The sequence below is a fragment of the Lissotriton helveticus genome, chromosome 7 (genome assembly GCF_964261635.1).
Source record: "Lissotriton helveticus chromosome 7, aLisHel1.1, whole genome shotgun sequence".
NCBI classification, from domain to species: Eukaryota; Metazoa; Chordata; class Amphibia; order Caudata; family Salamandridae; genus Lissotriton; species Lissotriton helveticus.
This window is the reverse complement of record NC_136068.1, coordinates 570194216-570218112: the sequence shown is the minus strand read 5'-3', so window position 1 is coordinate 570218112 and position 23897 is coordinate 570194216. Positions and strand designations below refer to the sequence as shown.

General features: G+C 42.8%; 1 protein-coding gene across 1 annotated transcript in view; it reads left to right on the top strand.

Annotated features, from left to right (window-relative positions):
- Positions 1–3702: 3702 nt before the first annotated feature.
- Positions 3703–23897, top strand: part of SLC5A2 (solute carrier family 5 member 2) — a 144344-nt gene continuing 124149 nt past the window's right edge. The window contains exon 1 of the mRNA XM_078650604.1: positions 3703–4059. Within this exon, the coding sequence (XP_078506730.1) occupies positions 3955–4059 (105 nt within the window). The 5' untranslated portion in view covers positions 3703–3954. The remainder of the gene's footprint in view (positions 4060–23897) is intronic.

Below are 23897 nucleotides of genomic sequence, written 5' to 3'. Positions count from 1 at the left end.
AGAGACAGCCACGTCCAGTGTCTAACAGAGGGAGCTCACTGATGAGAAGGAAAGAGACAGCCACGTCCAGTGTCTAACAGAGGGAGCTCACTGATGAGAAGGAAAGAGACAGCCACACCCAATGTCTGACAGAGGGAGCTCACTGATGAGAAGGAAAGAGACAGCCACGTCCAGTGTCTAACAGAGGGAGCTCACTGATGAGAAGGAAAGAGACAGCCACGTCCAGTGTCTAACAGAGGGAGCTCACTGATGAGAAGGAAAGAGACAGCCACATCCAATGTCTGACAGAGGGAGCTCACTGATGAGAAGGAAAGAGACAGCCACATCCAATGTCTGACAGAGGGAGCTCACTGATGAGAAGGAAAGAGACAGCCACATCCAGTGTCTAACAGGGGGAGCTCACTGATGAGAAGGAAAGAGACAGCCACATCCAGTGTCAGGCAGAGGGAACGCTGCTATGGGAAGGAAAGAGACAGCCACGTCCAGTGTCTAACAGAGGGAGCTCACTGATGAGAAGGAAAGAGACAGCCACATCCAATGTCTGACAGAGGGAGCTCACTGATGAGAAGGAAAGAGACAGCCACGTCCAGTGTCTAACAGAGGGAGCTCACTGATGAAAAGGAAAGAGACAGCCACATCCAATGTCTGACAGAGGGAGCTCATTGATGAGAAGGAAAGAGACAGCCACATCCAGTGTCTGACAGAGGGAGCTCACTGATGAGAAGGAAAGAGACAGCCACATCCAATGTCTGACAGAGGGAGCTCACTGATGAGAAGGAAAGAGACAGCCACGTCCAGTGTCTAACAGAGGGAGCTCACTGATGAGAAGGAAAGAGACAGCCACATCCAGTGTCTGACAGAGGGAGCTCACTGATGAGAAGGAAAGAGACAGCCACATCCAGTGTCAGGCAGAGGGAACGCTGCTATGGGAAGGAAAGAGACAGCCACGTCCAGTGTCTAACAGAGGGAGCTCACTGATGAGAAGGAAAGAGACAGCCACGTCCAGTGTCTGACAGAGGGAGCTCACTGATGAGAAGGAAAGAGACAGCCACATCCAATGTCTGACAGAGGGAGCTCACTGATGAGAAGGAAAGAGACAGCCACATCCAGTGTCTGACAGAGGGAGCTCATTGATGAGAAGGAAAGAGACAGCCACATCCAGTGTCTGACAGAGGGAGCTCACTGATGAGAAGGAAAGAGACAGCCACATCCAGTGTCTGACAGAGGGAGCTCACTGATGAGAAGGAAAGAGACAGCCACATCCAGTGTCAGGCAGAGGGAACGCTGCTATGGGAAGGAAAGAGACAGCCACGTCCAGTGTCTAACAGAGGGAGCTCATTGATGAGAAGGAAAGAGACAGCCACATCCAATGTCTGACAGAGGGAGCTCACTGATGAGAAGGAAAGAGACAGCCACGTCCAGTGTCTAACAGAGGGAGCTCACTGATGAGAAGGAAAGAGACAGCCACATCCAATGTCTGACAGAGGGAGCTCACTGATGAGAAGGAAAGAGACAGCCACGTCCAATGTCTAACAGAGGGAGCTCACTGATGAAAAGGAAAGAGACAGCCACATCCAATGTCTGACAGAGGGAGCTCACTGATGAGAAGGAAAGAGACAGCCACGTCCAGTGTCTAACAGAGGGAGCTCACTGATGAGAAGGAAAGAGACAGCCACATCCAGTGTCTAACAGAGGGAGCTCACTGATGAGAAGGAAAGAGACAGCCACATCCAGTGTCTGACAGAGGGAGCTCACTGATGAGAAGGAAAGAGACAGCCACATCCAGTGTCAGGCAGAGGGAGCTCACTGATGAGAAGGAAAGAGACAGCCACATCCAGTGTCTGACAGGGGGAGCTCACTGATGAGAAGGAAAGAGACAGCCACATCCAGTGTCTAACAGAGGGAGCTCACTGATGAGAAGGAAAGAGACAGCCACGTCCAGAGTCTGACAGAGGGAGCTCACTGATGAGAAGGAAAGAGACAGCCACGTCCAGTGTCTAACAGAGGGAGCTCACTGATGAGAAGGAAAGAGACAGCCACGTCCAGTGTCTAACAGAGGGAGCTCACTGATGAGAAGGAAAGAGACAGCCACGTCCAGTGTCTAACAGAGGGAGCTCACTGATGAGAAGGAAAGAGACAGCCACACCCAATGTCTGACAGAGGGAGCTCACTGATGAGAAGGAAAGAGACAGCCACGTCCAGTGTCTAACAGAGGGAGCTCACTGATGAGAAGGAAAGAGACAGCCACATCCAATGTCTGACAGAGGGAGCTCACTGATGAGAAGGAAAGAGACAGCCACATCCAATGTCTGACAGAGGGAGCTCACTGATGAGAAGGAAAGAGACAGCCACGTCCAGTGTCTAACAGAGGGAGCTCACTGATGAGAAGGAAAGAGACAGCCACGTCCAGTGTCTAACAGAGGGAGCTCACTGATGAGAAGGAAAGAGACAGCCACATCCAATGTCTGACAGAGGGAGCTCACTGATGAGAAGGAAAGAGACAGCCACGTCCAGTGTCTAACAGAGGGAGCTCACTGATGAGAAGGAAAGAGACAGCCACATCCAATGTCTGACAGAGGGAGCTCACTGATGAGAAGGAAAGAGACAGCCACATCCAGTGTCTGACGGAGGGAGCTCACTGATGAGAAGGAAAGAGACAGCCACATCTAGTGTCAAACAAAGGAAGCTCTGAGGTGCGAAGGAGAGAGATCGCCGCATCCAGTGTCAGACATAGGGAACTCTCTGATTAGAAGGAAAGAAACCACTACATCCAATGTCAGACAGAGGGAGCTTTGTGATAAGAAGGAAAGAGACCACCACCTCTGGTGACAGACAGAGGATGCTGTGTGATGAGAAGGAAAGAGACAACCACCTCCAGTATCCAACAGAGGGAGCTCTGTGATAAGACCACCACCTCTAATGTCAGACAGAGAGAGCTCAATGATTAGATGGAAATAGACAGCCAAGTCCATTGTCAGAGAATGAGTGGTCACTGATGAGATGGAAAGAGACATGCACGTTCAGTGTCAGACCGAGAGTGCTCCCTGATGAAATGGTAAGAGACAGCCACGTTCAGTGTCAGACCGAGAGCGCTCACTGATGAGATGGAAAGAGACCGTCACGTCTAGTGTCAGACAGATGCAATTCACCCATGAGAAGAAAGAGAAGGCCTCCTCCAGTTTCAGCCAGAGAGCGCCCTGTGATGAGTGGAATATAGACAGCCACCTCCAATGGAGAAGAGGAAGGTGTGAGTGCGTAGATACTTCTCGCGGTCTATTATGAAATAGAAGAAACTATAGTATTTGGGACTGCCACAACAGGAGGGGACGTTCTTTGTAAGGTGGCTCTCAGGATAGACACCCGATAGAACAGTAACTCTGCTGAGATTTTTCGAAGTTAGTTTTTAAGTTTCACCTGCCCCTCAGCCTCCTCCCATCAACTCAAACCCACTTCAGTCTGGCTGGATACTGGGAAATACTCTGTAGCATCTCCAGGCAAAACTGCTTGTCCCTGACTCAGAACTGCTGACCAGGTCAGTTAATAATACTGGATAGTTAATAATGGAACTGGCTCTGTCCCCCATGGTTTTTTCCATTAATTACAATGGAAAATTAATACTAGATCCAGCCTCTCCTCCCACGGCTTTACCATTAACCTGAATGTCTTCCAGAGGGAGCTGGGATTTGAAGCAGGTGACAGCCACTGGATGCTCAGGAGTGACATCTCATGCAAAGTCCAGACCCCATGAGATGTGAGACTCCTACAGATTTGAGACTGCTGAGAAGATAAGGCCGTAGAAGAATCAAAGCCCTCTGGAAGCCGTGACTGGGTCAAAGCCCACAGAAACCGATTCCTAGACCCTGATATTCAAACCCCTGAGGAAGGACTTGCTACGGTCAGGACAACCATTCCAAGACCACACCCGAAGAGCTGTGCAGGGATCCGCAAGTGAACATGACGAATGGAACTGATCATGTGCCGCAGGCCTCCATCAAAAACGTAGCGGACATCAGCGTCATTGTGGTCTACTTCCTCGTGGTCATTGGGGTTGGAATCTGGGTGAGTCTTCTTTTGCACTGGGGGCAGATGAACTGCCTATGAGGGTGATGTGTCCTTGGTAATGGTTTGAATTGGACCAGGTCTAGTGAAAATATACTCTGATAAGTCAAACCTGGGCAATAATGAATTTCTTTCATAGAATTTAAAGGATGTGTGCATCCAATGGATCAAGGGAACATATGACCTTGGTGTGTAGTCCATATGCATGGCACTAGACGATGGATAACACCCACATATGCACATGCTTTGTAAATGTTCATCTCTTTTAGAAATATTTTGCAATCTATACCCCCTAACTTTCTGACCTATGACCATGCTCTGATTATAGGTTCAGAATATCCCTAACATCCATCTGACAAATCCCACCCCTGCACTTAGTGGCCCTGCAAGGGCATCTCTGATACATAGCGCTGCTTGACCAATGATATGGGGTTACTTTACATAGCACTAAATAAACTCCCAACAATTGGTCACTGATTGTACATTGACAGTTGATCACATAATGTGGCGCTTGGACGCCCCAGGGCAGCAATCGCGCTCTATAAATTGTCTTTTCATTTCATTTCATTCATTTCATTCATTTCATTTCATAATGTTCATAAAAGATGGTCAATAACTCTGCACTGACTTGTAACAGATCATACACTGACTATCAAGCACAATGTTCTGTGGTTTCAGTAAATGTTAAAGTTCTGGCACCCTCCACCATCCTTTACAAGAATAATGACTGGATGGGAGAGCTTGAAGCTGGACGAATAGTCATCGTCATTTAGTAAAGCCTTGGTCTTGTACCACTGAAGTGGATTGGGGACGATGGTCGGGTAGGGTCCCAGTAGGTTACCAGAAACGGGAATCAAGATCCTGATGCCAAGACCTGATAGAGGGTGCCAGTAGACTTAGCGGCCTCGACATGCTTCTCCAGGGAGTCAAAATGCATTAGTAAAGTGATGTGTTAATGAGTTGGACATAGTGGCCCATGAGGTCCCGTCCATTAACACTGTGATGCATGAGAGTGAGGACCAGGAGGTCATTGGTGCTGGGAAATTAGCATTGTGATGCGATAGCGGGTCGGAGAAGGTAATTCAGGAAGTCAGAGTGTAATAACATAGAGATCCATGAGACAATTAGACCGGGTGGGACATGTGATATTAGAACAGTACTATACCAGTGCATACACGGTGGGCCTATAGATGCATGAGCGAGGTGAGCATTGTGGTGCACGAGATCCTAGTACAGCACTGTATCAATGCATAGATGGTGGGCATATACATGCACGAGTGAGGTGAACATTGTGGTACACGTGATTCTAGAACAGTACTGTACCACTGCATTCACGGTGTGCATATAGATGCAAGAGGGAGGTGAGCATTGTGGTGCATGTGATCCTAGTACAGTACTGTTCCAATGCATACACGGTATGCCTATAGATGCAAGAGGGAGGTGAGCATTGTAGCACATGTGATCACACATGATCCTAGTACAGTACTGTACCACTTCTTAAGCGGTGGACCTATAGATGCATGAGCGAGGTGAACATTGTGGTGCATGTGATCCAAGTACAGTACTGTTCCAATGCATACACGGTATGCCTATAGATGCAAGAGGGAGGTGAGCATTGTAGCACATGTGATCACACATGATCCTAGTACAGTACTGTACCACTTCTTAAGCGGTGGACCTATAGATGCATGAGCGAGGTGAACATTGTGGTGCATGTGATCCAAGTACAGTACTGTTCCAATGCATACACGGTATGCCTATAGATGCAAGAGGGAGGTGAGCATTGTAGCACATGTGATCACACATGATCCTAGTACAGTACTGTACCACTTCTTAAGCGGTGGACCTATAGATGCATGAGCGAGGTGAACATTGTGGTGCATGTGATCCAAGTACAGTACTGTTCCAATGCATACACGGTATGCCTATAGATGCAAGAGGGAGGTGAGCATTGTAGCACATGTGATCACACATGATCCTAGTACAGTACTGTACCACTTCTTAAGCGGTGGACCTATAGATGCATGAGCGAGGTGAACATTGTGGTGCATGTGATCCAAGTACAGTACTGTACCAATGCATACACGGTGGACATATTGATGCATGAGTGAGGTGAACATTGTGGTGTATGTGATACTAGTACAGTACTGTTCAAATGCATACACAGTGGGCATATAGATGCATGAGCGAGGTGAGCATTGTGGCGGATGTGATCACACGTGATGCTAGTACAGTACTGTACCACTGCACACGTGGTGTGCATATGGATGCATGAGCGAGATGAGCATTGTGGTGCATGTGATCCTAGTACAGTACTGTACCAAGGCATACACAGTGGACATATAGATGCAAGATCGAGGTGAACATTGTGGTGCACGTGATCCTAGTACAGTACTGTTCCAATACATGTACCGATGCATACACGTGCAGCCTTCTGTCGTCCCAGCGAGTACGCTTTGCTGAGACAACGGAAGGCTGCGCGAGCAAACACTCAGAAGGTTTTAAAACGGATGACAACAAATAATAATGGATAATACTGATACCTTTGGGAGAGAAAAACTAACAAATACAAAGAATTATTTGGGGAAACTGTAACGGAATTACAACCGGTTAAAAGACCCTAACCATACCGACGAACCAGCTCTGAGGAAGACGCGGCCACTTGCCATGGCTTCGAAACACGTGTTGGCTAAAAAGAGGCTAAAAAAAAGAACTAAACAAGAATATATGACAATAAACCTAACAAATACAAAGAAAGACTAGAATTGTTGATATCTGTTATTTATGTAATACATGTTGACATTAGCGTGTGCTAGGTAAACCAATTTTTTTGTACAAACTGGGCGATTTTGGTCATCCACCTGGGGAGTGGGTGATCTCTCCACCTCAAAGCACGGCATATAAATAAGTTCATGACAACTTTCAAGTGTACTTCTGTAGAGTACCACAAACCTCACTCATTCTAGCATATTTTAGTAAGAACTCGGGACAAGACCACCATTTTTAGAGCCCGTGGCTACCCTCGAGCCTCTCGTCCACCCCATTCCCTCCACCGACATTCAGCACTGTGACAGAATTCGGTTCTTAGAAAACATGAGTTTTATTTTCTGAGACTTTTTGTTTCTGTGACTCTTTGGACCATGTACACAGCAGGTTGCCAGAAGAGTGTGAGATGGAGAGAGAGGAAGATGAAGCAGAGAGATGGTGATAGGTAGATTGAGGTGGCAAAGGGGGGGGGGAGTGTGAGGAAGACAGAGAGTAAGAGAGAGAGGACATTGAGGAGGGTGAGTCAGAAACACATACGAAGGTAAGGCGAAGAATGAGGGGAGGACGAGGCAGAGATAAAGGTGAGCCAGAAAGAGAAGAGTGAGTTGGAGACAGAAGGGTGAGGTATAAAGAGGGCATTGATGCAGGAAGAGAGGCAGGTGCGGTGATAGAAAGATGAGGATGAGGTGGAGGGAGATAGAAGTGATCACAGAAGAGGGATGGGTGTGTGAGATAGAGAGAGTGAGAAGAGTGGGGTACAGAAAGAGAAAGGTTAAGTAGAGAGAACAGGGTAAGCAGTAGGAAGCTGCTGGTGTCGGTGAGGTAAGCAGGTGAGCAGGGTTAAGGCAAAGAGAGCTGAAGATGTAAGGCACATAGATGGGGAACATTCTTTTCAACGCAACTTTTACCACCCAGTGCTTTTACAACGCAGGCTTTACCACGAAAACCATTACAACGCATTGCACTGGGGGGCGCTCTAGGATAAGTAATAGTTTAATTTACTATCCAACACCTTCCCTACTATCCACGGGGACTGGAGTTGGAATAGTAAATTAAACTATTCACTATCCAGCACCCCACAAAGCAATGCGTTGTAATGGCTTGCGTGGTAAAACTTGCGTTGTAACAGCATGCTTGGTAAAAGCATGTTTTGTAACAACGTACATCCCACTTAGACACAACAGCCCCCACCCCGAATGAAAGTTAAAATAATAGGCACAGAACCCGGTTGAAGCTAGAGTACGCAGCTTGCCACTCTATAAGACCATCCAGAGCCATGTCTCTGCAGGCAACTCCACTCACCTGCAGGGCCCATCCAGACCCGTCTCTGGGTCCGGGCCTGCTTGTACTTTTTGCTGAGTCTGCCTGCCTCCCGGGTGACCTTACCATGACTTTTATGAATGTTCTGGTTCAGGGTCGCTGCCCTGAGGACATCCTGCTCCCTGTGTTTCACGCGCTCGTTTACGAAATCATCCTCCAGGTTGTAATTTTCACAGATTCCCTGGTTGAGACACTGGCGGGGGCTGTCTGTGAGTCCACTGATCAAACACAAGCCAATAGCGAATGTGGAAGAGTTGTGGCGCTGCGGCTAGGGCGACTGACTCCGGAATCTGGGGATCACGGTTCGATCCTCGGCACCCCAGCACCATGTGACTCGGGGCAATAGCTTGCTTAATCTTCCCGATGCCCTTGCGGGTGATTGTGCGCTTTACAAATGTGGATTTATTATTATTCTTATAGCCAAAATAACAGTTAAAATAATTGTTGGAGGCTCTCAACCGTGTGAGATAGTCACTGAAGGAGAATGGACGCCATAAGACAGTGTCCCCCTAGCCCCTGATGTACGGTTTAAATATTCAGCAGGGGTGGTAACTGTTGGGATGGCATGTCCGGCGGGCACTAGAAACTGGCACAGGGCAGAAGAGGAGGGGACTGGACATGGGAAGTGCGACGGGTGATCAGGCCCATAGAAAACGATCTAAATTACATACATTACAGGAAAATAACGCCTCTGTGGCTGCAAGCAAATGGCATGGTGAAAGGTTCACGAGCAACATAAAAGAGGCCATCCATTGAGTAAAACTGGTGCAGATCTCAGTGGGCCAAAGACATGCCAAATACTTCAGGACTAGCCCAACACCCCACACAGCTCTACGGCTTGATGCCCGGCAGAACCGGTACTGGGGAGAACCAGCAGGACCTGCCTGCCTCAGCTGGAAGCCAAAGCACCACCTAAACACAGTGGCATTGCCACACAAGACCAAGAGGAAGATGAAGCAATATGCCCATACACGTCGTCATGCCACAGCATCTGAACTAAAGCAAGGAGATCTAGTACTCGTGTGCCGACAACAAACAAGGAAGTTAGACAGTCTCTTCTCGAGCCAGCCACTAACGATAACAAACGTGAAAGGGCCCATGATCACAGCAGCGGCAGGGTCCTACTCCATCACTAGAAATAACTCCCACTTCACAGAATTCAGAATATCATATGATGATGAAGGAGAGGCACTGCCAAGCAACAGACAGACAACTTAGAGCGACCACACTAAGGAGTGTGCAGACGGAGACCCTCACAGCAGCGAAGGGCCTCTCCTGGCTGTAGCTGTGGGAGAAGAACATGGCCAGGGAATAGAAAGGTCCTTCCAAAAAGAGTAAGCCGAAAACCGAGTAGGCTCATTGAAGAACAATAATGATGGGTCGAAGAACATTAATGTCGGAGACACAGCCACAAAGTATATATCGCTTTCTTTTTTTTCTATCTTCTTGTTTTCGCTCACATTTTATTATCTTTTGGCTACTCATTTTCTACAAAGGCAGGCGAGGAGAAAGTGTTTATTTGTCAACAAAAGGGGGAGATGTCGGAACATGTGCAGGCGGGCACTATGACCTGGCACAGGGCAGATGGGGAGGGGACTGAACACTGGACACCACTTTTGGTCAGGGAGCGGGGACAGGAATAAAGATACTGATACCCAGGAGGTGGTAAGAAGTGCCTGTGTGCACTGCGCTGCCAAGAAGAATATAGAACCATACATACACTCACCAGTCTCTGCATGTTGTCCTGTGGGGCGGGGGCTCAGGAGACATGGCAGTAACATATGATTGTCACTCGTGAGAACATTAGCCTGCTTCTTAGGGCGGAATGCAGCCCCCCCCCCTTAAAATATACTGCCTAGTCTGTCACTTTTGCTTTTTTTTAGCACCAGCAAGTTTTTAATACCTACCAAAAGATTTCTGTTCGCTTTTTGCAGGCATTATGGGCCCGATTCACAGAACTAACTTAAGACAAAATCCTAAACGTACTACTTTTGGTATTCACAGAAGTTAGGATTTTGTCTTAAATTTATCTTAAGACAGACTTAAGACAAAATCCTAACTTCTGTGAATGCAAAAAAAGTTATACGTTTAGGATTTAGACCCGATCTTTTCCAACCTTACCAATTTGAATGTAAAATCACCCATTCCCATGACTTGGACAGATCACTATTTAGTGACCATGGAACTATCCACTGCAGGCGACTTATACACCAACCCTGCTCAGCAGGTTAGGAAAAGACCATGGAAAAAGCTTTGTCTCGAGGAATTCCACGCCCTTCTCAGAGCAAATCCCCCCATGTTTAATGAGGATCCTAACTTAGGGTATGACAGTCTTTGTGACTGGATTAATAAAGCTTTAGATACGCTGATCCCAGCAAAATGGACCAAGCCACGATCCCATGAATCCAGCCCATGGTTTAACAACGAGCTTGTTCTACAAAGAAAGGAGTTAAAAGTAGCAGAACGAAGATGGAGAAGGGACTACGATCCCACGTCCAAGACCCTGTATGTACAGCTACAAAAAAGCTACCACCGCAATATATGTAGAACTAGAGCTGCATATTATGCTACTGAAATCCATAACAGCCAGAACGCTTCTAAAACTATCTTTAGAATTCTGAAAGAACTCAGTGCTAAAAAGACTATAACTAACCCTAACATCTCTCCTGCACTATGTGATAACCTGGCCACCTTTTTTATGGACAAAATCCGGAAAATCTACAACTCCTTTTCGATCTCATCCCTACCCATTTCCATAGCAGACCCCGACAGACCCAAACTTTCCGTCATCCCGGCAACTAGTCATGAAAACTTTCTGACACTATGTAACAAAATTAAATCTGGCTCCCCTGCAGATCCCCTGAAACCTGAACTTTTCAGAGAAGCCGGCGAAACCATACTAGGCCCACTCAGAGACATTATCAACTCCTCTTTTCTCACAGCCAACATTCCCGCCACCTGGAAGCAAGCATGGGTCTCCCCTATTATAAAGAACCCCTCACTTGACCCTAACTTACCTGAAAACTTCAGGCCAATTTCTCTGCTTCCTTGGCCAGCCAAAGTGGTGGAAGCTCATGTTAACTCCACCTTGACCAACTTTCTGGTGTCTAATTCCATTCTAGACAGGTCTCAACATGGCTTCCGGGCTGGGCACAGCACCGAAACCGCCCTCCTGAGTGTTACTGAACATCTCCGGACTATACTTGACTCAGGAGGAACGGCAGCACTGATTCTTTTAGATCTCAGTGCTGCCTTAGATACGGTTTCCCATAAGGTGCTATTGTCCAGACTAGAGGAAGTAGGGGTTGTTGGTCAGGCACTTAGCTGGTTCAGGGCCTTCCTGTCAGACAGATCTTTTAGAGTCTCTATCCCACCGTATCTCGCCAAGGAATGTCCCGTTGAACAGGGAGTACCCCAGGGGTCCGCCCTCAGCCCCACCCTGTTCAATGTTATGCCCTTCCTCTGGCAGAGGTAGCCAGGAAGCATGGACTCTCACTGGTGTCCTACGCTGATGACACCCAGCTGGTGGTAGCACTAAAAGACGAGAGCGGCCTGAGTGCGCTGAACTTTAAACAGACTCTCGCAGATATCACCAGCTGGATGTCATCAAACTATCTCCAACTTAATGCCGGCAAGACGGAGGTCTTGCTGCTAGGCAAAAATACTATGGCCTGGGGAAATGACTGGTGGCCCGAAACTATGGATCAACCACCTGTGCCCAAGAATGTGGTAACAAACCTAGGAGTATGGGTGGATTCTGCCTTGAACTTTACCCACCATACTAAAAAAGTGGCTGCCACATGTTTTGGAATTTTACGAAACCTACAGCCCGTGTCTAAAATATTTTGACCACCATACCCGCCAATTGGTAGTACAATCAGCAATTCTCTCATGGTTAGACTACGCTAGCTCCTTGCTGTTGGGAACTAACGTTGCAGAGAAAGCCAGATTACAGCGAGTCCAAAATGCTGCCGCAAGAGGGTCTTCCCCGGCACAAATCTGTCACATCTACCATCAAAAGTCTACATTGGCTCCCTGTAGAAAAGAGGATTCATTTTAAAACCTTATGCCTTGCTTTTAAAATTTTGAAATTTGCCCCCCCCCCCCATGCTATGTCCACTCCTCTCATCCTACACTCCTCGACGCACTCTACGGTCGGAGGGAAAGAACCTGGCCACTATTCCCCTCATTAAATTAAGTCGAATGGGCGGCCGCTCATTTAGATACCTGGCGGCCAGGCTCTGGAATGGACTCCCAGCCCAGATTCGTGAGATGGAGGACCTTCTATCCTTCAGAAAAGCCAATAAAACTCACCTCTTCGGTTAGCTATGTTGTGTTCACTTACAGTTTACATCTTCTGCAATCTCCTTTGGACAAAGGCAGCTAGCGCGGGACGCCCCTTGGCTGGGGCAGCCGTGCGCTATACAAACACCTATAACATAACATAACATAACATAACATAACATAACATAACATAACATTTTGTCTTAAATTAGTTCTGTGAATCGGGACCATTTTCTTTACATTTTACATTGGTGGCTACATCCAGCTAACCAATGATAATAAGTTCCCGGGCAAAGTGGGAGCAGGCACATTTTGCAGAATGATAGAGCCCCCGCCCCTCCCTGCAGAAGGTGATGAAGGGTTCCTGACTCTCTCATATTTCACAGATATTTATTTGCAGTGGACTGAATGGGGTCCTCTGAAGAGTTGGGGGTCCTCTGAAGAGTTTGAAGCCCCCTGCACCGGAAGGGCCCTGACTAGTGCTCACACGTATGTATGTTTTGGTATTTCTAAAGCACAAACCAAGCTGGCTCGCACCAGAGTCCTGTGTGTGGGGAACCCCAATGGGGATGGGGAGAGGCAGAGGCAGAAAAGGAAGATAGAGCTAGAAGAAGGCGGGATAGGTCAGCCTGTTTGAGGTAGTGGGGCATGAAGATGTGAGTTTTCAGTTTCTTACTCAATTGCAGGAGGGATACTACTGTTCTGGGGTGATACTGCTCCAGATCCTGGGGGCGTAGGCCGAGAAATGTTTTTTTGTACTTAAATGCTGTTGGCTGCAGCGGTCGCACTATCGCACAGGTTTAAACTACCCTGTATTTCAACATGACTGAGATACAAGAACACACTGACTTCAGAAGTGGTTAGAGAATTATTTATTAAGTGCATTGGGTCAAACGCGGGAATGTATAACTGCTCACCAATGAGTATGCGACTCCATAAATCTCTCTCTTGAACACAGTTGGGTTCTGACCTGTTGCCAGTGTCTAGTGTCCTAAGGAGAGGATGCTTGCAATGCAGATTTGTGCAGGACACCACTGCAGCCTCTTGAGGCACTTTGTAGGTGTAGAGGTCTTAAGTCCTTTGGAGGCTGCCATCCAGTCCTAGCAGTGCCAGGCTTGGATCACTGACAGAATATCGACAGTCAAAATATCGACTTGCCAAAATATCGAGGTAAAAATATAGAATGCCAGAATATCGACTTCCTATCTACAAACAGGTAAGTACAAAAATATCGACTCCAAAATATCGATAGGAAAAAATATAGACAGTCAAAATATCGATTTTTTTAAATATCTTAAAAGTAATTTTAAAGTAATAAACTAAGAAATATAATTAATTTAAACATACTTAAAAAACTTAAATAAACTTAAAATTAATAAATAATTAATGTAACTTAAAAAAAAAGAATGTTAAAACATATATATATATATATATATATTACCTACTGGCAGTCGCCAGTAGGTATATATAGTTAGGATTTTTTCCCTATGGGATTTTTGAAAATTCTATGTCTAATAACTTTGGCGTTTGTGGACGGAATTGGCTGAAATTTTCAGGAAAATGGAACATTTTGTTTCTGAGCAGCCCCTGGAAATTTGGGGGGGTTTCGTCAAGGGGGGGCCGAGAAAAAAGGGGGGTCCCAAAACGTGTTTTTAACATTGAGTTTTCCATAGGGCGGTTGGCCTCACTTTTAGCCCGAACGGCTGAATGGATTTGCATGAAACTTGGCAAAATTGTAGGGACTGGTAGCCCGATGTGCCTTTTCTATGTCTCAATATATGTGCTCCAGTGGATTTTGAGAAATTAACGTTTAAAAAAAGATATATATCTGTAAGCGCGCTCCGGGCAGCGCTCCGGTCCGCGGACCTTAAGCGTACCGGAACTTCGCGTAGCTAGGCTGATTGGCTCTCCGGTGTCTGTCAACATTCTAAACAGTCCGGAGCGGCCGCCATCTTGTCTCTCGGTAGGATTGAGAGACAAGAGGAGGCCAAAACAAAAGCGAAAATGACCATAAGGGGGCATACTAGATCCTCCCTGACCCCCTAGGTTTAATGTGGAGGTTTTAAAAGGGCCCCGCGGGGCAAAAAAAACAAAAAAAAAATGTTTTTTTTTTTTGCGTGGGGAGCGCCCGGTCCGCGAACCGGGAAGCGTTCTGGGCAGCGTACTGCAATGAAAAATGAATGATAGACTTTTCAAATGCTGTATGTTAATTGATTGTTGTTTTTGTTGATTATTTTTTATTTTTTTTATTTTTTAAGCATTTTTTTTATAGTGATTGTGTTTTATAATTTTTTTAACTTTCTAACATTTCATTGTCAGAAATTTCATAATTATCATGGAATATACATTGTAGTCTCTGAGGGTGTAAAATGTCCTCATTTGCAAGGAGGTTATCTACTGCTTGTACACATTGCAGTAGTTCATTGTCCCAAGTTTCATCGAAAAATTCAATGTCAATTTGATCAATTGTATCAATCAATTCTTGGCTGCTCTCTTGCAGGTCCATTTCAAAAGAAACTTGGTTTTCGCCTTCCATTTTGCCTGAAATTTGGATTAAAAAAATATATATTAGTAGAGATAGGGCAATGTTGGGAATAATTTTAAATAGGCATTTTTTATCAGTGAATTTATCTTTGGGCAGTGTATAGTATCAGAGTGGAAGTAGGAATATAAAAAAGTGTATGTGATTTAACGTAAGTAAATTCATAATTATACAAGAGAAGCCTAACTCCATCCATAACTATAACAGAGAAGTCTCTCTAAATCTATAACTACTACAGAGGGATAGTATATATCTATCAGAAAAGGTTTACCATATTAACTTATAGTGCACAATATACTTCAGTTTTAAAAATAAAAACTTACCTTTAGAAAGAAGTTGAAGGAATTAGTGAAAATACTATTGAAATGTACAGCAAGAAGTAGTAGTCAAAATGGCTGTGTTTTCTTCTCTTCCTTTATATATATTCAGGTACATAACCAATGAAATGTCAGGTAAAAAAAGTAGAAAATGAAAGTAACATTTTCATTGGTTTTCAATTCCAACACTTCAGATGTGTTTTGTGAAGTAATTTACCTCAGGGTATTTAGAGAGGTCTACAGGCTAAATGACTAAATGGAATTCCAATCACATTTGTGAAAATGGTAGGGATTGGTATGTAGTATGAGCTAATCTACATTTGGTGAAATTGTCTCCAGTGGCTTTTCTGTGAACTACTTTCCCACCTTTTTTGATGGTGCGCTTCCCAGGGAGCGACCCGGTACGCCTACCGTTGAGCGCCCCGGTTCGCGAACCTTAAGCGTTCCGGGAGTCCACCATTTTGTGTTTCGGTCGAATTGAGATACAAGATGGAGGGCAAATAATGTTCAGAATGGGTAGAAGGGGGCACGGTAGAGTTATCTTGACCCCCTAGGTTTTCTGAGGGTGGCTGAGGAGGCTTATATGTGCGAAAAAAAAACATTTTAAAAAAAAATTTCGCGAGGTTAGCTCCCGGTTCGCGTACCGGGTAGCGCCCCAGGGAGCGTACTTTGTTGGAAATTAGTGAAAAATGTTAGAGTAAAATAATAATTGTGAGTGATCAGATGTAGGGTAGCTCTGAGAAGAGCTTTTGGGTTTATGGTACATTTAGGTACTTATAAGTAGGTACCAATGCACATTCTTAAATTCAGAGTGAAAACTCTGTTGCCCTCATCTGAGAAGTGAACTCCATCTCCTCTGTAGATATCTTGCATGTAGTAACGCAAGTTATTGTTGTACAGGGAGCCCATTCCATGGTCTCTCATGTAAGCTGAAACAGATTTGTTTACATGCTTCCTCGACTTCTCAATTTGTGGACAAAATTGGTTTGACCACCTCCATTTCTGTCTTTGGCATATATTTGAATATACCAAGGCAGTCTGAGGAAAAAGTGCCATTAATTGCTCAAAGGTGTCCTTTAAAAGCATTTCCAGACCTACACCAGTCAAAGTGCCCAAGTCATTACCTCCACAGTGCACAATTAACAGGTCAGGTTTGGGCAAATGCATAAAGGTTTTCACCAATGGTATCAATTGGTGACATTTTAATCCTCTGTGGCCAAACCACTTAATTTCCACATCTTGTAAATTGAGGTTAGGTAATTTCCTGTTTTCAACGTACCTTTGAGCCCAGTGAATATAACTATGTCCAACAATCCAGACAGAAAACATGGCGAGAGAAGGTTCTCCTGCAGTCAGATGAAGTGTGGCAATGAAATGGCAGTTGAAAAAATGAGAGTTTAAAATGAAAAAAACTGTGGAGTTTCTGTGTTCATGAAGCAGTAACAGTAATTGGTGGATTTTGATTGCTGAAAACAGAAAGTTAGGGTGCACGGATGTGTTCTTTGAAAGATGTATTTTGAATGGTCAATAAAAAATCATTAAATGAAAGAATGCACTGGATATGCAGGTGCACTGAGAGTTCAGAGTTCAATTGCAACAAAGTTGTGTGAACTTGCAAACACCAGAAGTCTTCCAAGAGGTGGTTGCCATGCAGAAAAGGCAGAAAGGGCAGAGGGGGGAAGGGTTTTCATTTGAAAAAAAGTGAGGGAAGAGTTTTGATTGGGTGACATGAGAGATATGTGTGAAGAATTACAGCATTTCTGTGCTTTTGATAGCTGCAGACTCTGGAGTGCATACCTTTTGCTCTGCTGAAGACAAATTGGTGTGTTTCTGAGACTGTTTTCAAACTCAAAGTATTTGCTAAGGTGAGAAAATATTTCTTTAATTTAGATAGAGAATAGTGTGCTTTTAGGAGAAAATTATGAATTATGTGGCGCAAATTGCTTGTAAATATGCTCCCACATGTGCATGGAAAATTTAGATTTTGAATGTTTGTGTTACATAGCCATGTTAAAAGTGATACAAACATGCTGCAAAGGCAATCAAAAAACGCTTTTATGTGTCTTAAGGACATTTTAAGTAATTTTCCCATGTGCAGTGTTTTGAAATTATGATTTGAAAATCGTTTTTGGGGAAAAGGAATTGTTTTTAAATTTATGACAAGGACATAATGGTGTATGCTTCTTTATACGGCAATTGACTGTCCCTGATGTTATTTTTCCCATTTTAATGTAAGACCTTTCTCTGTGGCGCAAGTTGCTTGTAAATATGCTCCGACCTGTGCATGGGAAATTTAGATTTTAAATGTTTGTGTTACATAGCCATGTTAAAAGTGACCCAACCATGCTGGAAAGGCAATATAAAAAACACTTTCATGTGTCTTAAGGACATTTTAAGTAATTTCCCTGTGGGCAGTGTTTTCAAATTATGAATTGAAAATCGTTTTTGAGGTAAAGGAATGTTGTTAAAATTTATGTGTGCCATATGTCCACAAATTTCGTTTTCAGGGGTGCAGCAGGGTGTTCTTGAGACACCCCTGCACCTTTGGAAAAATTCCTAATTTGCGATGAGCTAATTGCTAATCGCAAATTGCACCTTCATTCTTATGGGCCTCCTGCTCCATGGAAATGAATGGGTAATTTGCAATTAGCAATTTGCTCATCGCAAATTAGGAATGGTAAAGAATTGCTATTTATTCCTTAAAATTCGCTATTTTGGAAATGCAAAATAGTTATATGATACATATGGCGGTTGATGTCTAACAAGATAAGAAGCTTAGGGATACATTTATGATGACTGGCGCAATGAAGTGGACATCACTTACTTCATTGGTAGAGCTTTACATGTATTATGTCCTCTGTATTCTTCATCAAGAGTAACTTTAATCTGCAATCCTGAGTAGGCCTCACCTTAAACAAACCTCTGGATAGGCCACACCTTATCGTCATCCTGAATTAATCATTTAAAATGCTAGGGACAGATTTATGATAGGTGTATGCCTCTTTTGCGCCACTTACAAAACACTGTCCACGGGGAAATGACTTAAAATGTCCTTAAGACACATGAATGTGTTTTTTTAAAGCGTTTGCAATTTTTTGGGGTGACTTTTAACATGGCTATGTGACTCAAACAGTCAAAATCTAAATTCACCATGCACAGGTGGGAGCATATTTACAAGGAATGTGCTCCATGGGGAAAGGTCTTATAATGTAATATGGGAAAAATGACATCAGAGACACTGAAATGCCTTATAGAGAAGCATACACCATTATGTCCTTGTCATAAATTTGCAAACCATTACTTTTCCCCAAAAACGATTTTCAAATCATAATTTGAAAACACTGCACATGTGGAAATTACTTAAAATGTCCTTAATTCAAAATTTGCTATTCCTTATTTTGCGATTGCACTGAAGGATTTGCAAATTTTGCGATTCCTTAAATGCAATGTATCAAACAAAAAATATGTAAAAAATGATATTAAGGATTTGGAAACTACCACCAACTTCTAGTTTGTGGTAATTTGCGAATTCTTTTCAAAAAGCATTTTTTTCCAAAAAACAAAAGGTGCCATATGACGCCTATACATGTCCTTAGGGCATGTATGTGTGCCATATGCTCCCAAATTTCTTTTTCAGGGGTGTAGCAGGGTGTTCTTGAGATACCCCTGCACGCTTGAAAAAATTCCTATTTTGTGATGAGCTAATTGCTAATCGCAAATTGCAACCTTCATTCCTATGAGCCTCCTAGCCCATGGAAGTGAATGGGTAACTTGCAATTAGCAATTTGCTCATTGCAAATTAGGAATGGTAAAGAATTGCTATTTATTCCTTAAAATTTGCTATTTAGGAAATGCAAAATAGTTTGATGGTACATATGGTGGTTCATCTGTAACAAGATAAGAAGCTTAGGGATACATTTATGATGACTGGCGCAATAAAGTGGACATTACTTACTTCATTGGTAGGCCTTTACATGTATTATCTCCTCTGTATTCTTCATCAAGCGTAACTTTAATCTGCAATCCTGAGTAGGCCTCACCTTAAACAAACCTTTGGATAGGCCACACCTTATTGTCATCCTGGATTAATCATTTAAAATGCTAGGGACAGATTTATGATAGGTGTATGCCTCTTTTGTGCCACTGTGCGTCACTTTTATGATGCAGCGGCGGTGCTAATTTGCAATTAGCAATTTGCTCATTGCAAATTAGGAATGGTAAAGAATTGCTATTTATTCCTTAAAATTTGCTATTTAGGAAATGCAAAATAGTTTGATGGTACATATGGTGGTTCATCTGTAACAAGATAAGAAGATTAGGGATACATTTATGATGACTGGCGCAATAAAGTGCACATTACTTACTTCATTGGTAGGCCTTTACATGTATTATCTCCTCTGTATTCTTCATCAAGCGTAACTTTAATCTGCAATCCTGAGTAGGCCTCACCTTAAACAAACCTCTGGATAGGCCACACCTTATCGTCATCCTGGATTAATCTTTTAAAATGCTAGGGACAGATTTATGATAGGTGTATGCCTCTTTTGTGCCACTGTGCGTCACTTTTATGATGCAGCGGCGGTGCAAAAGATTTGCTATGAGGCAACAACATTACACATTGATGCATTTAGGCAGATATGTCATGGTGTAAAAAAAACGTACCACATGAAACCGATGCAGCAGTGATGCAAAAGATGCACCATGTCGCAAGACAGGCCTCACTTGGGGCCATATGTATTAAGCTAATTAGCATTCGCAAAGATCAAAATTCTACGAATTTCGGCCTTTGCAAATGTTAATTAGACAAATGGTATGTATCAAACAAGTTTGATGCAAAATAAGGAGTAGCAAAATTTGCTATTCCTTATTTTGCAATTGCACTGAAGGATTTGCAAATTTTGTGACTACTTAAATGCAATGTATCAAACAAAAAATATGTAAAAAATGACATTAAGTATTTGGAAACTATTGTGGTAAATTGGTGGTAATTTGTGAATTCTTTTCAAAAAGCTTTTTTTCAAAAAAACAAAAGGTGCCATATGACGCCAACACATGCCCTTAGGGCATGTATGTGTGCCATATGCCCCCAAATTTCTTTTTCAGGGGTGCAGCAGGGTGTTCTTGAGACACCCCTGCACCCTTGGAAAAATTCCTAATTTGTGATGAGCAAATTGCTAATCGCAAATTAAACCTTCATTCCTATGAGCCTCCTAGCCCATGGAAATGAATGGGTAACTTGAAATTAGCAATTTGCTCATTGCAAATTAGGAATGGTAAAGAATTGCTATTTATTCCTTAAAATTCGCTATTTAGGAAATGCAAAATAGTTTCATGCTACATATGGCGGTTCATCTGTAACAAGATAAGAAGCTTAGGGATAGATTTATGATGACTGGTGCATCACCAGGGATGTGTCAGTCATCCTGCGCCGCTGTTCCGCCACCCATGGTGTGCTGCATTTAGAATACGGGGCATCATGGGGCAAAAATGGCACAGATGCGTGACGTATCTGTGCTGTAAAGGTAGTGATTGCTGGAGTTGTATCGCAAGTGCGATGCAGCTCAAGCAAGGCTCAGGGGTGCCCCATCTCCACAATGTTGCGTCAAGACATATGCCTGCTTAAAGCAGGCGCAGGGTTTTGACGAAGCTTTCTCCTATCTGATTGTAAATACGGCACACCATGGGTGGCAGAGTAGTGGTGCACGTTAACTGGTGCATGCCTGGGGATGTGCCATTTAACATATATCTGCCCCTTTACATTTAAGTATGTGCAGGACACACAGAGTCGGTGAGGCTTATCCAAGGTTAAGAAGAGATGAGTCTTGTTCACTGAAAATTTAGACATAGTCTTCACCTGCTCAGCATTGCTGGACATGGCTAAATAATAGCTGCAAAATATTACTCTTGTTAAACAATTTTACTATTATAATCTCTGAGATTTGTCTCTTACTCTGCAACATCTCATTGTTGTTATCTTTCTTTAAATATAAAGACAACCTCAACATGAGCGACAATCTGCAATCAGTTGATTTTGACCTCATCATTGAACTTGTAATTGAAACATCAGTGGATGTTGATCCCTTGGATGATTTAAATCCTGAGGATGAAGAAGAGCGTGATGAGGATGCAGATTTGTCCGAATTATATGACATAGGATGGGAAGCTGACCTGCTTGAGCCTATGGAAATATAAACATTTATTTTTAAAATTTATAGTTAATAAAAAGTAAAAAGGTAAACCGTTTAATTTAAAAATAGACACCTTCAAAAGCAGGTTATGTGTAGTGTCTTCAATAAAATATTAAAATATGCTCATAAAATTAGATCAGATTCACATATAAAATAGCACAGGTAACATAAATATAAATGTCATTTCTTTTCTGCTATTTCTGTATTGTAAATTTGCAAGGACTAAAAAATCTTCTATTTAAAATGTCAAGTAGTGTGTTAAGTTTTTGATCACTGTTATTGTTTTACTGTTTGGTAATAATGGTTAATAACATTTTTTATTATATTTTACCACAGATTCAACTGCAGATCATTTCAAGATTTCACCATGCCAACAATAGAAAGACAGAGAAAGGCTGCAAAACGTCAAAGACAGCAGGTGAAAGAAAATAAGCAGCAGTCCTCTAACAAAAAGATTTGTCAAGTCACGAAGAAAGCACCGGGTAAGAGCACAAAATATTTCATAAGAAATATGTGTAGTAAAAAAAATATTACTACAGAAAATGTTTCAGTCCATAAAACGAGAAGGAATTCAAATGGAAAGGAAAGGCCAATTAAAAATGTTACTGCTAGAGCAAGAGATAACTCTGTGCATGATAGTAGAAGGAAACAACAGTTTAGGGAGATTCGTAAACGAATGTTCCGCAACAGGATAATTGGCAATTTGTTAAAAAATATTAAGAAAGGTCAACAGAAACTGTTTTTTTATAAGAGAAAAAAAAAGTTGAGAAAGTTATTGATCAGGCATTTGAAATTAAACGTAAGTTATTTATTTTGATAATCAATAGAATTAGGAAGCTAAACAAGGCAATTTATGATTTCAAAAGAAATAGTAGATGGAAGAGAATAGTTAATCGTAAAAATTTTTGTGAAGTTTTTTCTGGAGAATGGATGCATAGTTCAAGCTGTGAGGCATTTTTTAATGAGGAGAGTTATTTCCAGGATAATGATTTGGTGCATGCAGTTGACACCAGTGGTCGTGCTTATGAAGTGAAAGATGGTTGTCCAGTTGAAAAAGAAAAACTTGTGACAACAGAGGCAGAAGAGGTGTTAGGTAATGAGGTTTTAGGAAGATGTGCTAAGGGTCCTGTGTACACCTGGAAGTGTAGTAGTATTTGCAGTGTGCGACAGGATTCCATCAATTTGCTTTGTGATTTTGTACGGTCATTTAATAAGAAAAGTTTGAAGCAGAAAATAAGGTTGTTGCAAGAATTAGATCCTTGCAGAGTAAGAGAAGTGACAGGTTTGCATGGTCATTCACTGGCTTGTCTTTCCAGGAGAGTATGCCAGAGTGTTTTTCATCATTTCAGGATGCTAGCAGTGCATCATAATAAAGTGAGGAAATTAGTTAGAATGTTGTATTATGCTAAGAGTCCAGCAATTATGCTTAAACAATTATGCGCTGCTCTTTTGCATGGTTCTGAAATAGATGTGAAGAATATATGTGAAGAAATTGAGTTTTGTTACTTTGGAAGTAAAGAGGAGAATGTTGAAATTGAGCAAGAAGAAGAGGGTCATGTGGAAGATAGTGTACAGGTTTCCAGTACAGATAATTTCCAGAGGGAAATTGCGACGTTTGAGGTGAAATCAAGTGAGAGGCCTAATTTCACTTGTGTGTGTTGTCGACGCACTTATTATAAGAATCAGACTAAGTTAGTGGATTTATATGCAAAAAGTGAAAGGGAAAATAATAGTGAATGGAAGGATTTCGCAACATACTTGATGGTAGAAAATTGTTTTGATTTGGGATTGGATCAACGTGTGTGTACTTATTGTTGTTGCAAATTAAATCAAAACCAGATGCCTGCTAGAGCAGTTCATAATAATCTGGAATTGGTTGAGATTCCTTCTGAATTGAAGGATTTAAATACTTATGAATCTATTTTGATTCAAAGTATCCATCCCTTTCAGGCTATTGTAAGAATGGAGCCAAAGACAGGGAAATTGCCTCCATCAGATTTACAGAGAGGATTAAAGGGAAGAGTTGTTTATTTGCCTCTAGATTTGAAGAAAAACATTAACACAATTGGAGTAGAAAAAGTGGAAGAGGAACCTCTGGTTATCTTAGTTAATGGGGTTCCGACAAAGAATAAGAAAATATGGCAAGATTTAGTAGATGTTAGGAAAGTTAAAAAGGCAACATTGTATTTGAAAAAAAATAATAAATACTATAAGAATGTATATGTTGCAGAAGAGGAAGTAAGTGAGGAAGAGGATAGCGATTTGTGTGCTGGTCAAATTGAGAAAGTAGAACCCTCTACTAGTGAAGAAATATATGAACATTAATTTGTTCATCCTTGCATTCCAAGGAAGTCATGGGGAATGCTATTGAGTTGTTTCAAATGAAACAAGCCAAAGGGAGTCCCATTAGTGTTTGGGAGG